The 16,132-nt window shown below is 34.3% G+C and overlaps 1 protein-coding gene and 1 non-coding gene across 4 annotated transcripts; one reads left to right on the forward strand and one right to left on the reverse strand.

Annotated features, from left to right (window-relative positions):
• Positions 1 to 13: 13 nt before the first annotated feature.
• Positions 14 to 15,718, reverse strand: LOC106168351 (uncharacterized). Of its 3 annotated transcripts, none has more exons than XM_087004961.1 (25): positions 15,558 to 15,718; positions 13,776 to 13,924; positions 11,552 to 13,472; positions 11,217 to 11,359; positions 10,651 to 10,703; positions 9,283 to 9,321; positions 7,657 to 7,760; positions 7,386 to 7,503; positions 7,152 to 7,207; positions 6,871 to 6,941; positions 6,491 to 6,587; positions 6,200 to 6,285; positions 5,913 to 5,974; positions 5,559 to 5,623; positions 5,140 to 5,296; positions 4,706 to 4,798; positions 4,258 to 4,414; positions 3,765 to 3,957; positions 3,152 to 3,221; positions 2,790 to 2,882; positions 2,339 to 2,449; positions 1,819 to 1,971; positions 1,254 to 1,379; positions 832 to 942; positions 14 to 515 (listed from the first exon to the last, which is right to left on the reverse strand). In XM_087004961.1, the coding sequence occupies exons 2-25, from the start codon at positions 13,897 to 13,899 to the stop codon at positions 483 to 485; spliced, it is 4,236 nt and encodes a 1,411-aa protein (XP_086861087.1). In that variant the 5' UTR covers positions 13,900 to 13,924; positions 15,558 to 15,718; the 3' UTR covers positions 14 to 482. The 3 variants fall into 3 exon arrangements, with proteins under 3 accessions (XP_086861087.1, XP_013402836.2, XP_013402837.2); XM_013547382.3 differs by having other exon boundaries at positions 11,217 to 11,362; XM_013547383.3 differs by lacking the exon at positions 9,283 to 9,321 and having other exon boundaries at positions 11,217 to 11,362.
• A 98-nt stretch (positions 15,719 to 15,816) lies between these two features.
• Positions 15,817 to 15,926, forward strand: Trnai-uau (transfer RNA isoleucine (anticodon UAU)). The gene is made up of 2 exons: positions 15,817 to 15,854; positions 15,891 to 15,926. It is a non-coding gene; the product is annotated as a tRNA-Ile (tRNA).
• Positions 15,927 to 16,132: the final 206 nt, after the last annotated feature.

The following is a 16,132-nucleotide window of genomic DNA, read 5'->3' on the forward strand; positions in this document are numbered from 1 at the left end:
GGATAAAAACAAATTTCATATTTTTTAAATCCTTTATTCCCACTGAAACAAAATCCCATCATTTACACCATCACAAGTTAACATCACATTGGTTATTGTTTCTCTAATTTACCCAGCTCAAATGTTATTCTTAAATGGACAGCATTCCCCAATGCCCACATAAGAGCCCGCACACCTCATTTACACCTTGAGGTAACACAACACCAATGCTTGAAAACAGAGGAAATCAATTTAAAATTGGAAAGAAATAACCTAAAATAAAAATAAATGTAGTTTGTTTTTACTTTTGTATACTTGAGCTACTTAGCAGACATTTTATGGATGCATACAAAAGCATTTACACTAATTATTCCCACACAGGTGATGCACATTTCAGTACAGTCTTCATGCTTTATGATCCCATCTGCTGACAGGTATTGCACTCAATCACATCATGCAGACAGGGCTCTGTTACGTATCACAGGTTGCTCTTCAGACTTTGTTTAAGATGATTGGTTCATAAAAAGCAGATCAATCTGAAATATAAATTTCCAGTTTTGTTTAAAAAAAGTTACAGGCACCCCATACTATCACTTATGCTTTGGCAGATGTATTTCTGAATTTAATATGGAGATTTTTAAAAAGTGAACTTCATCAACTTTTTAAATCCCTCAATAAAATCAAATTTGCATATATAGTCTATATAACATTGACATATTTATAACGTTATGTTTACCAATTCCCCTTTCATGTGGTTTTTGAACTTTTTGATAACTTCATTTCTAATTCTATCGTCTTTAACTGAAGGCATCTAATACATACCCATTTTCCACATAAACCAAATAAATTTACCTGTGTTTTGTACAAGTCCTTTACATCATGCAGGTCCAATCTCAGTTCATCTGCCTCTTCCACTTTTTCACCATACATTTGTAGCAGTGCATTGTAGCGCTGGTCCAAGTCCTAAAAGTTTTTAGAAATTTATTTGTTAATACCTCTACTCTCAAATTCTTTAAATTAATATAAGTGCCTGCATTCATTGATTTCTCAATTTAAGAATGAATATGCGCACACATTAGTATGCATAAGTATGCTTTTCTTTTCACTAAAATCCTCCATTTTTAGCACAGGAAGCTCACTTTTGAACTGGTAGTTTTGACTGCTTATAGTTGTATTCTAAAATACAACTCTTGTGCTTTCAAATGTGATCACCAGAAAGGCTACTTGGTTCAAGTTGCAGTTGCTTCTGAATGACTAACAAGACTCAAATTTACCGTGAATTTCTGCCGGATCTCTGGCAATTCCTTCACCTCTTCCTCTAATTGTTCATTTCTGGTAGAGAGTTCAACCAATTCTCTTGCCATGGCCTCTCTGGTTCTTTCAAGCTGTGTAATTTCATCCTGGAATTTTATAAAGGTTACTAGAGCCATTTAAAAAGGCCGTTTTTTAATGTAAAAATTAAAAGGGTCAAAAGAATGAAGGACAATAGGTGGACAATCAGGCTTACAGAATGGACCCCAAGGTATGGACAAAGGAAAAGAGGAAGACCAGTCGAACGATGGAGGGATGAATTAGATGACTACTGGAAGTCTTGGAAGAAGAAACTTTGGCCAAACTGGAAATCCGAGGCTCAGGATAGGAAACAATGGAAAAAGCATGCTGAGGCCTTTGTCCAACAGTGGAACACCATAGGCTCTAAATGATGATGATGATGACCTTCTCTTTATGGAAATTTGTATAATCAGCACAAGGATTATTACTGGTCACTAATTTTTAACTTGATCAACAATATATCATAACTTGTCACTTTACAGGAGGCGACAAAAGGCAAAAGCATACCTGTAAGTGCATCACCTCTCCATCTTTCTGTTTAAGCTGGGCTTGCAAATTCTCCAGGACACTTGCAGCCCCTGACTGACGCAGGCTTTCATACAGAGACACCTTATTGCCATTAGCGGCTGCCAGGTAAAGAGATCTCTCCAGAACATCATCCTAAGAAATTCAACACATTCACTGCTTACATCATATCGTCCACATTATGTTTTATAGTCCACTGAAAATCTCTTTAGCCAGCTAACATGAGCCTTCAAACAGGTACACTGTTGTGGTTTTAGTTACAGAGTTGAGTTTCCAGGTAGATTTAAATCCAGAATGCTCTCACAGAGAGGGCACAATCTTGTATCTGCACATTTGATAATTATAGGATTAATTCTCTCTTTCAAGACAAAATCGCTTAATGACATATATTAATAACAAGTATTTTCTGATAATTAAAGATGAGATATAAAAAAATAATTACAGAAATAAGTGGACCATCTCTGACAATATAATATTAATTAATACTGACATAAACATGTACCTGCATCAATCCTGATGCCTCTCCCACAGAACTGCTGAAGCTCTGCTGTCTGGATGCTGATTGAGGTGCTGGTGATGGAGCCTTGGGACTCTGTCTGGCCAACTGAAGTTCCTGGAAATTTAAGTCTAATTCTTAAAAATTGTGCTACCATTATACAAATATGTTATATATATGTATAATTGGTATATATATAATGTTATCTTCTTCATCTTTATTTGGTCATTTGTTTGAAATCACTACTTTTATTTTGACCTCCACTGACTGTTTTAGTTGATGTCAAGAGACATTCAGAGTGTGAAAGTATATGAATAACAGAATTCTTAAACTAAGAAATTAAGTATTCTTATTTTGAAATTAATGGAGTTGAATCAAACTTTCCAGGACAGTGAAGTTGTAACATTGTTTTATTTCTGTACATATATCAGTAGATGATGCAATAACTATTTCATACCTTTTCATTTAGTTGATCATGAGCAATGAGAAGCTTTTTCTTCTCGGCTTCCAATTTCAACTTCTCCATTTCAAGTTGGTTTTCCACAAGGATCTGAAGTAAATCATATGCTGACTATCTTACAATTAATAATTTTATTAAAAGCACAAAGAATATTATATTGTTAAATGAGTAGAATATTTACGTTAATCGTTTGATGCTCTGCATCCCCCCTCTTCCCATATATATACTATCAAGAATTTCAACAAGAAAGTCTTACAGCACATCTGAGATCTCATTTGTAATGCCAAATGTTGCAAGTGCAGTCATTAGGTGTAAATTAACAATTTAAAAGATTATAGACCACAGACTTTCAAATTCACCTTTTCCTTTTTGACTTCTGCAAGTTCTTTTTCTAGATTATGCCTCATTGCTTCATACTGTACACTCTCACTGTAAAGAATTACGATAGGTTAATCAACTGCAAACGTAATAAAGTTCATAAAATGGCAAAGTAACCTTTTGTAATACAATCCTGTCATGCCCATTTTAAAACAGTAAAATGGCAATTTTGTTATCAAAACAGTGTTTGTGCTGAATAACAATGAGTACAACATTGTTTTCCTTTCTGATATTAATTAAGAATTAAGGCACACTGTGTGAAAGGCATTTTCCAAGTGACTTCAAAAGTTGACAGTTTTGAAATATCAAAAATTTTAAATGTACATACAATTTTAGAACTATTCACTGTAATGAGAAAAAGCCAAAAAATGTGATTGACTACAAAGTCATTAAAGTTTCTGTACTCTATAATGACAGCAAAGGAAATATATATCCTTTTTGGTGTCAAAAAATACTGAAATGCTATTACATCAACAGCCAAATTTTCAAAAGTTTCAAATATTTTTCTCATACTAAGATGTGCCAAGACCATAATGCTATCTACATTCACAATGTATTTTCAGACCAATACTTGTGCATTAAAACTGTGTGTACCTGCTCTTTGCATCCTCAAGCATTTCCACTTTTGCTTTTTCCATTTCAAGTTGAGCCATTAACCTGGACTTCTCCTGTCTCAGTGAGGCATTCTGTGTTTCCAAGGCTGAAACTTTAGACTGGAGCTCAAGTACTTTCTCACTAGCTGTTCTCTCTCTCTCCACAGCCACTGCCAACTGACTCTGGGCATCATCTGCAATAAAAAATGAGATTTATGAGACAAATTCCAAAGATCATCCAGTTTCAGGTCATCAGTTCAGAGCAAATGATTGTCTCAAATAGAAAAGTTTAACGAATCATACTTCTAATAAAAAAATTTGGCATGCTTTCTCAAAGGTATGGTATAGATGAATGGAAACAAGGCTCCTGGGAGAGACAAAAACTTTTTTATGTGTGTTTGTTTTAAGACCGGATGGCATTATACAGTTTGTGTACAAATGCCATTTTTCACACTCAAGCAAAGTTAAAAAATCCATTGTGAAAATTGGCTTACGCAGTCTTTCTGTAAGATTTTTTTCCAAGCCCTCCCAGGAAGATGACTGAGCGGAGTAAGTGGACTGCAGATTTTCAATTTGTCGTAACAAGGGTCTTGTAGCTACACTGACACTCTGCGTGAGTGTATTGTTTCTGCTTTCTGCCTCTTGCAGTCTCTGAAACAGAAGATTACAAAACTGAAGTTAAACCAAATTGTCTCAGAGTTTTTCAATGAAACTGAAACATGATAATAATATATCATTGTAATGCAAGTAATTTCTATCAAGATGAAAGCAGAGGGCTAAAAGTAGCACTCTGCTCAGCATTAAAAGTCTATAAAAGTTAATAATAGTTAATAAAAGTTAATAAATCAATACAATTTAACATAACAAAAATCTTTTCAAACCACACATTAAAAATTTTTACAAAGGATAACATGTCTACACCTGACACTGCACTACTCTCACCTGATGTGCATCTGATATTTCTTGGCGCAACATATCCTCTCTTCTACCATACTCCTTTTCCATTCTAGACAGACCAAGTCTCAAGTCTTCCACCTGGAGAGAAAAAGCAAAATAACCAACCAAGGACAGAGCTCCTTAACTATAGCCTGAGTAATCCCTAGATCTATAAAGAAGGATAAAAATCAATGAATTAACCCTCAAAATTATTTCTTATATAACATTAAGGAATATGTACTATTGCAATAACAGTAAAAAGGCAGTTGTATGCAAGGTGCCAATGTGTGTATTACTTGCTCACATTTTTTGTGAAATATCAACAGGCTGGGTAATGGACAAGAGATTGTTTAATCAGCTGACTGACAGTATCAACATTCAATTTATGGAAGTCCATATAAAAAGGTTTATACATTATACATAAGATAATTTTTTAGTACCTGCATCATCAGTGATTCATTCTCTAGCTTGGCTTGCTGCTGCTGCTTCTCTAAGTTGAGTCTTAGTTCTTCTTTTGCTTGCATCTCTGTACTCAGTGCCAGCTCTTGTGCTTGACTGTCTTTGGCAATATTGGCTTTCTTCAATTCTACTATTTCCCTGAAACGACCCAATGAATACATTAAACATTGGTGGAATCTTTTCCGAATTCCAAATTTTGTTCCCCATCCCTTCCAAATCAAGGAGTCACTCTGTGTCCCAAAGTGGCCCTTTATTCAAAGATTTGATTGCAGCTGGGTTGGGAGATTAAAAAAAACCCATGTTGGTATTATATCATTTTTAAACTAGACTGGTAAGTCTCAAAATCTATGACCCAGATCACTGTATAAAAAACAGAATCAAAAGTTGCCAATACACCTACTTGTAGGAACTGTCTAAAATTGATTGTAAACTTCTGTTCTTCTCTGCTGCATCCTCTAACTCGCTCTGAAATTGATACAAATATTTTCATTTTAAGCAGATAAACCTATTACAGAACAAAACATTTACTTTTGCAGAGCCTAATTTTTATCAAATTTATTAACTTCAAATAGTTTTCTTACACCAATTCGAAACAAAATTAGGCAGTATTCAAAAGATAGCATGTTATATACTTCATTATTTTAATTTGGTACCTTACGTCTTAATCAATATGCTATATACTACCTATATAGCCAACCAGAGTTAATTTTTTCAAATCATTTTCTTAAATGTTATTGCTGGTCTTTTTTCATACCTTTAATTTCCAAATCTCTTTTTCCTGCTTCTGAACTGCTGCATTCAGTTGATTGATTGCATCTAAAAAGAATGGTATTACACCATGGCTTTTATAAATTAAGTGTAAAATTAATGTGACAGTTGTCAAAGGGAAACATGTGCAACATTATGTAATGGTCCTTTGCCAACTTATATTAAGATCTGTTTCATAATAACATTAAAATTTATTTAATGGTTTGTAAATAAGTTAAGTACTCATTTGATATGTTCTATACTCACTACATAACCAACTAATCAATTACATACCTGTCTGTTTCTTTTCCAAAACTTCTTTAGAATCTAGCACTTCTTTTAGATGAGATATCTCATTTGCTTGCTCTTCAACTTTTTGCCTAAATGGACATGTAAAATACATGTAAATATTCTCACTGGTATTATGGCACATATATTGACATATCTGTGATGTAAGTGATTCATAAGAATCTATTGCATTAGTTTCTTTTTAATACAAAATTTAGAGAATACAGAGTGAAAGGTATTCTGGGGAAAGTCATATTCACTATCTCTGGGAAGCCAGGAAGGCTTGTCCATCCTTACTTTTTTGACTTAATCAAGCTCTCACTCTCTTTTTCTTTGGCTCTCAGCTTCTTGATGATATTATTGCTCTGAAGCTGTTGTTTTGATAATTTTTCACCTAAAAGAAAAGAAATACTTCTTGAAAAACTCTTTAGTTGCAACTGCATACATGACACTTTCAGCAGACTTCATTTTTCATTAATTTTTATTTGTCAATCAAATAATGGATTATCACCAAAATCTACTAAATTTCCAGAAAATTTTATCGATGTTCCATTATCTGTTTTGAGTGTGGCTGTTAGCTAGTAAATAACAGAGGATAAAACATAAATTCCTTGGTGAAGCTAATTATCTAACTGTCAAATGGGCAACGTTTAGGTAGAATTATACATTGTACAAACCCTCCTCCAACAGCTCAGCAATTTGCTCATCCTTCTCCTTCATTAACTGTATTGTCTGACGGTCACGGATCCTTTACAAACAAGAAAACAAAAATTTGATGAAAAATAGTGGGGAAATGCATCAGTTCTAACTTATATTCTTGTAATGATTAAATTATCTACTTGTATTGATTTAAGCATGACACTACTGTTTCATATAGGGAGGGGGGAATCTAATTTCTGAGAAAAAAATCAAACATTATTTAGATAAAAAAATAATGAAGGTACAACGTAAAACACACTTTTTCTTCAGCTCCTCTTCAGCTGATGTCAACTGCCTCTTCATATTGTCTCTTTCCTGCAAAGAAAAATAATAAATTGTTATATTTAATTTCCCTAAAGTATTACTCCCATTTCAAACTTCACGTTCAAAAGAGTGAAATTAATGTTGCTATATGACTAGCCACTTTTGTAACATACTGTAAAAGGACGCATACACACACACACACACAACCGGATACATGCAACATGATTACCTTATAAGCTGCCTGCAGCTTCTTTTCCATTTCAGTGAGTCTGTGTCCAAACTCTTCTGACAGTGTTGTCACATCTGTCAACTCCTCTTCATGAGATTTCTGCATTTGTTGCAGTTGGCTAGATAATGAGATATAAATCAAACATAATTTTTACCCATCAAAGGCTGCCACCTCTTTGGAACACTTGAAAGAATATATTTCCGAAAGGATGCAACAAGACAAAAACCAATTTAAAGAACAAAAATGCAATTTTTACAAAGCATTTTCTTACTTTCTCAAAATAGAATTTTCTTCTGACAGGTCCATGTTTTCCTTGCTTTGCTGAAGCAGCTTGTTCTCTCTTGCTTCTAAAATTTCTGCAGTTTCAGCTAGTTTCTAAAATGGCAAACTTGATATTCAGCCAACAGATAATAAAATGTCTTACACCTTCACTCATCAACAATATGCTGCCCAGAGAGATACAGTTCTGACTTAATATTATAAAATATATCAGGAGGATAAATATGATTAAAATTTATTTCAGAAAGGATTAAATTGGTCTAAAAAAGGCATATGAAACAACATTAATATAAATGAGGAAGTATCATAAACCAGAGAGCAAAAAGCTCTGAGAGAAAGAGAGAGACAGAGATAGAGATAGAGAGAATGTCATTTTCTTCTATACAAACATGTTATGCACACATCACAAAACAAACAGTGTACTCTCCAATTGGTGTTATCGAAAAAAGAATGCACAAATTTTATTACTCGAGTTCCAACATACACTTAAAAGAAATCTTTTATTTACCAATAAACATTAGAAGCAAACTGAAATTCATGCAAATGTCAATCACAGTTACAAAAAAATGTGCACATAAAACATTTAAGGAACATGTCATGTGCTTGATACCACATATTTAACTTATTTCTTGGAACTGATTAAAATGTATTATAAATATATCAATATCCCTTAATGTAACACATCATCCTTTCATAATGATCCAATTGTTATTTTCACTGAACATTTTACCATTTGTAAGCATTTTATTTCCAAATCATACCAACAAGCTGTGACACAAGCAAGCCTGTGCAAACATTAAAAAATGCTATCCAATCATTAAGTAAATTTAATATTTTGAAAAAGTGTCTTCACATAATTTTTTCATAATTGCATTACAGGCTTAGCTTGCATCTGCCACTTAAAACATTTGCCTCATCTCTATAAATCAAGGAAAGGTTGATTTAAAATGATTGTCCAATTCGATGAATTTCCTCTTGCCAAATTAAAAAATTGAACTTTTTCTTTCACCAACACCATTTCATGTGACTAACTTCATCAGTTAAAAGATGGAATACACCAATAAATGTAGGAAATTGCCTGCTTATTTTTGGCACTTCCATAATCATGTTAGGGTTATAGATCCTCAATACACTGAAAATGTCCAACCAAGTCAAGAAAGCTGCAAGTCCATAAGAAAATTATAGGTGATGAAAAACCTACCAATAATGTCTAATATATGAAATGTAAACATCATGTTCCATTTGTAAAAGTTAATATAAAAAATCAAGCAGTAAATCTCATCTTGAATCATCCTGATTTACCTTAGAACCATATTAAAATTAAAAGAATTTTGATTTTCCATATCAGACATTATGTTCTCAAGGATTTCCATCAGTATCACATCCTGTTTTCATCAGTTTTCTCCAAAATATCTTGAGTCTTCCTCAGAGGCAAAAAACTGAAATAGGCCAAGTTTTTGGCCTAAAAGTTTACATCAATTTTTAGACTCTTTGCAAAACGGGGCCACCGATCTTGAAAACTGTTGAGAAAAGGACTTTCAGTTTCTTAAGACTTTGCAAGGCATGATAATAAGCAGATAGCAGCTTTAACAGAGAGCACACTGTGCACCCAGCTTACCTTGGCCAGTTCAGCATTGGGAAGGTTAGGGTCTATTGACTGGCAAAGAAAATTAGGGAATCGCTACAGTAGGAATGGTGTTTAATATGAGGCCTTTTTCTCATTGAATGATTTACTTAGACGATACAGTTGCATGGGTACATTTTGAGAGACTGAAAACTTAACAGAGTTTTGTACATTAAGATGTTTTTTCTGTATCTGCATACTAGTAGATACTGTGGAAACATACACTTTCATGTTATAAGATAATGCTGGGGCATGAAAAATTCATTGGGGAAAATTTGCTGATTCAAGCTGATTGTGTGACAGCAGGATTTTTTGGGTGAAAACAGTAATATCACTTTCACACAGGTCTTCCTCGCCCTCCCAGCTATCAACGAAGTGTCTATTTTTATTACGCTAATATTAAGATAAGTATTTCACATAAAAGACAAGGGTAAAAGCTATTTTGCCAAATGTGGGTCTTTTTATAACATTCCGAAACCCTTAATAGCTTGACTATTGTGGAGGCACCTACAAAGAGCTCCCCAGCACTACATGGTCAATTCATAAATTTTCACCCACTGTAGGAAGTGAACTTTAAGGCCCCTCAAAGTGTACTGTTACAACTGTATCACTAAAGTATACCACTCAGTGACAAGGGCCTTATTGTCATCAACATTGGTGAAGTCTTTTTGTCAAAACTGTTTTCAGTTGAGAGGGATTATCAAGATTTGTTAGGTATCTTTTCAGCATGATACCTGATTATGTTTTGCTCATCATAGGCAGCAGTTTAGATCCCTCTTTTGTGCCATCCATCAACATCATATTAAATGTCAGTAAGGTGCACTGGTTTTCTATGGTGAGTATATCATAATCAGATACTTATTTAGATTTGAAACCAACTCATTATTATACTTTGACTCACTAATATGATTATTTCATTTTTACCTTACTGTAGGGATACTAAACCAAATTTTATTTTAGGAAATATAACTAATTATCTTGGTTCATAACAGTGAGAAATAACTACATTCTCCGATTCCACCAGTACTTTCATGAATTAACACAGATTGCACAAGGCAACATCACATTGCAAAGCGCTTAAAATTTATAGTCTACTTGCATCTGTAATGTTTATTTTGATTTGATATTTGTTATTAGAACCCATTATATCCTATTTTACTTCTCATGCAAAATTAAGTAAGTTTATAAGATAAATATCCATTTACATGCTTCATTACATACATGCTACCTGTTAATTATGATGCAAAACCTACAGGCTGTCAGTGACGTCTATCTTTACATAAAAAAGCATTCCATTGGTTCAGAATAATTCAAATGCAGTATTAAATACCAATAAAATCTGCAAGCATTAGGTATACCTACCTTTAAAAGCTTTTGAGGATGATAAGGATCTTCACTTTCATCTGATGAAAAACCTAAATAAAAAGACAAGAATACTTTGATCATGCTAAACAATACTGTTAGTTTCTTAATTAGTGTTTAAATCCATGGGTGTTGTATATATAAAGAATGGTGATGACTTAACCTTTTCAAAGGAGAAAATTATGAATTTTACAGATAGATTCAGACTTTTCTAAGGTTATTAATGCTTGAAATTAGAACATTCCTATTGCATGGCAGCAACAAAACTGAAAAACAGGCTATCCTATAATTCTATTCTATACAGTAAAAGCACCACATGCAATATAAAAATATAATTTTAATGATTCCAAAATTTTGCATCTGAAAAATTAATAATTTTCCCCATTAAACAGATCAAGCCATTACTGTAATTTTACAAAGTTGTTTCAGATACAGCTTCAATGACCCTTTTCTTTAAAAAGAATAATTTACTTCACATTAATGCTGTTATTGTATGTGGATGAAAAGCATAATGACAGCTAGATAACATTTTCAAAATAATCTATATTAAAATTTTTCAAGCTTACCTTTACTTGAACCATGCCTTTTGTCAGGGTTCTTGCCTGCCAGCAAATCCAGTCTGTCTAGATTTTCTGGGCTCTGTCTGTCATTAGAGCTACAACTGTCATGGCTGTCATTGCGGCGATGTCCAGGAACCATGCTTCTCACACTCCTGAAACATACAGCATGTAAGCCCACTGATCATGCTACTGACAAAAAAATCTAGATTCAAAACATTACTTAAAATAACATTTGTTAAAGCAAGTTTTAGGGCATTTACATCTTTTAAAAATATTATGCACAACTGGTCATATATGTAAAAATAAAGAGAGGCTTACTCCTGATGTTAGTTAAGCATTACCTGCTCAAAGCTTGTCGCAGTGGGGACAAATCAAATGGTTTTTCCTTTCCATCTCCGTTGGGTGTGGGTATGGACAAGATTTCAATGTCTGAAGAATTAGTGGTATCCATTTCATCCCCAGAAGTATGCCCACTATTCTGACTGGATTCTACTTTCACAAGGTCAGACTTTTCACTGGACAATGGTGATTCCAAATCCTCTGTTTTGGTGCTCTCTGCCATTGCATCATCAATCATACATTTAACAAAGGAAGAACTACTAGAAGATGACACCATAGACTGTGCCATTGTGGTAGCCTCAGTTTGCTTATCACTTTCTTCACAATCTACAGGTACACTCTCATTTTTAGTTTCAGAAATGGACAAATTTTCCACAGTAACTGTGTCCTCTGATGTATCCAATTCTGCTTTCTGATTTTCTTCCAATTTGGAACTTTCTCCTTCTGGGAGGTTCACCTCCTTTTCAACACTTGGAATATATCCTTCCTTTTCAGCAGCACCCTTAACCATGCCGTCACTCCCACAGAGACTTTCTTCAGTTTCCTTTACTTTAATATATGTGACGTCAGAAAAAATGCTATTACTACTGTCTGAGGAATCTTTCTGTTCATTATTGTGATAAACAGTGATGGTGCTTGATGTATCGCTACTTGTAGATACAGAGCTTGTGGAATGATCTCTTAAAATACTCTCCAGTCCGTTGTTTGTTAAACTATCCTCTTTCACAACTGAAGACTCAGTTACCTTTTCCACATCAACAGTCTCAGAGCCAGATTCACTCTTTGGTACACTCTTCTCCTCTGTTTTATCTACACATAGAGCATTTCCTGCTCCTGCAGTGTCTCTGTTGGAATCCATTTCTGTGTTATCTTTCTTGGGCTCATCTTCTTGTGGTATCTGGTCATTTACTGAGATGTCTTCCATTAAAAATTCTTGTTCCTTATCTTTCTCCTGATTAGTCTCCAGTATTTCTGAAACAGCCTGTGCCATGGCATCAGTGTTTGATACATCACCACTGTCTTTCACTTCATTCTGATCATCACTCTGATCAATTGGTAAAGTTTCAGAGAAACCAACGTCCGTCTTTTCTTCTTGAGCTGTCTGCAATTCTTCATTGCTTCCTACATGTGTATCAGTCTTTAAAGCACCCACTATTACATTTTCACCAAAATTAACACCTTCAATATTTTCTGATGGACCATCAGACTCCCCTATTTTTTCCTCACTCACATTCTTTTCTTCTGTCACATCAGTAGCATCTTCAAAATTTTCAACTGATTTTTTCACATCATTTTCACTTGTACTGTCAGTGTAATCTAAGCACTTATCCATCCACTCGCCTATCTGCTGAGGCTTTGCAGGTACTTCAGCTAACTCATTGTTTTCCTCTGCAGCAATCACACTTTGTTTGTGTTCTGTGATTTCATCTGTTCTTTTCTCAGTTTCTGTAGTCTCTGACAGGGTTTCCTTTCCAGAATCAACAAAATTCAACATTTCCTCTGCAGCATTTACCTGTTCCATAGATACAGAACTTGTGCCGTCACTCTGTTGCACCTGGCTTTTAGCATATTGTGCTTTCTTTTTAGCCCCCAGCTTTAAAGCAGTACTCTTTCTTGTTGGTGACTTAGGTCCAACAGAAAGTGACTTTGGGGATGAAGCTTCACTTAAGTTTTCAAGGCTTTCTGATTTCTGTTCTTCCTCTATGACAGACTCAGAGCTTGTCTGATGACTGTCAAATTTACCAGCGCTATCCTTATCATCTTTCCACCAGTTCCATTGTTTCCACTGCTGGGATTTTTTGTCCGAGTCCTTGTTTTCAGTTTTCTGTGAAATAGTGGAGCTGGACCAACTGTTCCAAAAATTATCTTCTTGACTAGTTTTCTTGGACTGAGAAGATGCCTTTTTTGGAGATGATGCAAGACCTATAACAGCAATGTAATCCATTAGAAAGTGTATATAGCAAAGCAGTGTCTGGCACAATCTATTCTGTTTCTGAACATCTGGATGTTCAATGTCATGTGGGCAATATCAAATATTAATATCATAATAAAAATAACTGACAGTAGCATACCACGTATATTCATATCAAGTAATAAATAACGAATAGTCTGATATTATTTAAGAATAAAAAGCTTATGCAAACAGCATCTTTAAAAGAAACTTAAGCAAGACAGAAAACATACATGAGTAGATCTCGAAAAGAAAAAGATCAGCAGACAACTTACCCTTTGTGTCATCTAATTCTCCATCTTCTTCCTGTATATCAAGCACCTTGTCAATTTTCTTCTGAGCAGTTTTCAGAGCCTGTTGGGCAAGGTTGGAAAACCCTGCTGCTTCCCACCAACTCATGGTGTTTCTGATTTTTTGAAGCTACCTAAAATCATATTTGCAAATTATATGAGCTGTGTATGAATATTTTATAATACACATAGTGATACAATGTGCCAATGTTTATCTAAGCTGGTTAAGCTAATTTATTTTACACTGTGTCAATGTATATATGTACACACTTTCTTATTCATTTGTATTAAGTTACGTAACATTTTGTCATTTTGTTAATAGATATAATTATATTATACTGCAAAATCAATTGATGTGTTTGAGAAGTATGGATATTTGCATGGGTAGGCCTTTTGTCAGGCAATGTTGAGCATCTATATCAGTACATGCCTATTTCTAATATACAGAAATCTAACTGAAATGATGAGTGTGTAAGGTAGTGTTATGCTATGAAACAAATTGAACTTAGACCTATATGTATATTGAATCTAAACTAACAATATATATGTGCTTGATAAAAAATTACTATCTGTACATTTTTTTTAACACAGCAATCAAAATTTTAAATTTGGATTATTATATCAAAGATAGAATAATTTGGTTCATTCTTCCTTCTTTAAACAAAAAAACTTTCCAGTTCATTGACTGATGATATAAAATGACATTACAGAAAAATTTTAACTGTGAAATGGCCCAATCTTTCATTTTATATCAGTGAGCTTCATCAAAAAATTAGTAAGTAATTGCCACGGCCCATACTAATTCAGGTGAATAACAGTGATATTGATCAAAGGGACCATTCCCAGACCCTATTGAAGCTGCTAGTGGGTAATTAATTATCGTTAAGCAGCTTCTGTAGACATGCCAGACGTCTAAGTTGCTTAAGCTGAAAACAATTTAGCAAGAACCCTTTCGGAGATGGGTCAATCCTGTTAGATTGATCTAGGTACGGGAGCCCAGTCAAAGTCACCACATAAATGAACTGAAGAAAACATTGGAAATCAAAAACTTTATGTCCAAGCATGGCTACTTTCCTACAACATAACTACCCTCATCAAAATTATGTTTCCCACATAAAAGTGCCTCTGCACTGTTGCTTCCCCACACTGATACACCCCCTCATCAGTTTTTGAATGAATACTGGAAAATTTAGTCAATTTCTGTTTTCAGCTCACGGTATTTTCAGCAAAGGTTTTACAATAAAGAATTTCGATATATGTCAGATTTTTAACAGTGGGTAGTAAAGGTGCAGATAAATAGTTGTGTGGGGGATTAATGACAAGGGGAGTAACGGTGCAGAGGAGGAATAATGCGAGGACATATATAGGTACAGTATGTAACAGCTAGTGAGGGGGGGGGGAATGCAAATGTACGAAAAACGTCCTATCCAAAACCGAAAGATATGTTTATGATTTTCACTATTGGTAAATAGTACTGATTTTATTATTAAAGAACCCATTATAAAATGTGCAGAAATAAACGAGCGTGTATCAACTGTCTCAACTGGATCGTTCACTTTCAGAATACCAAGCCGCATTGCAGGGCTTGTGCCAAGTTGTGGCAAAGCATATATAGCTGTAACCGAGACCACCCAAAAGGTAATGCCCCATAATATTTCATGGGAATAATGAACAATTTTAGTAAAGATATGTCAAAAGTTTTCATATGTTCATATTTCAGAGACCAATCTACCAGTTATTTGAAACAAGCGGCCTATTTTTACATACCTCTAACTCAGACTGTTTATGTTGGCACTTCCGTCGGACATCTTTGCTGACGTCAGGACACTTGCTAAAAGTTCATTTTAATCACAGGAATAGTGTTAAACATAACTAAGCAACATTTTCAACCAGAAAGTACTTTTTGTGTGATTTCTTATAAATCATAAACCTTCGTATACACGGAATTTCAATGGAACAGATAGTTATTTTCGTCAGAAATAACCTTTTGTTCACATCCTTACAATAGATGCACTTGTCTCAACGAGCTCCGGTGGCACAATCGGTTAGCGCGCCGTACTTATAAATAGTAACTTCCGCCCTACGTCGTAGGGTTGAGGCATGCGGAGGTTGTGAGTTCGATCCTCACCCGGAGCAATGTTATTTTTATCTCTTTTTTTGTTTTTACAAGAAACTGTTATTTTCATTTATTTTTAAATACATACATCCTTTGATCGAACTAAAACCAGCAAGTATTATTACTCAAATAAAATATTGCAAAGTATTTGCTGTTGGTTAATTTCATTTTCACTGATATTGGGAAATTTGCAAAAAGATTGACAAGTTAAAAATTCAAACAAACA

The sequence above is a fragment of the Lingula anatina genome, chromosome 2 (assembly GCF_051362555.1).
Source record: "Lingula anatina isolate TDL-2025a chromosome 2, LinAna3.0, whole genome shotgun sequence".
Classification (NCBI taxonomy): Eukaryota; Metazoa; Brachiopoda; class Lingulata; order Lingulida; family Lingulidae; genus Lingula; species Lingula anatina.

What these genes read in the sequence shown, in the direction of transcription:
- LOC106168351 (XM_013547382.3), bottom strand. Translation starts at nt 13,899, where the DNA reads ATGAGTTGGTGGGAAGCAGCAGGGTTTTCCAACCTTGCCCAACAGGCT. An exon ending in CCAATGCTGAACTGGCCAAG is followed by an intron (nt 7,761 to 9,282) that starts GTAAGCTGGGTG and finishes TTGCCATTTTAG; the next exon opens with AAACTAGCTGAAACTGCAGA. An exon ending in AGGCATCAGGATTGATGCAG is followed by an intron (nt 1,972 to 2,338) that starts GTACATGTTTAT and finishes TGAATTTCTTAG; the next exon opens with GATGATGTTCTGGAGAGATC.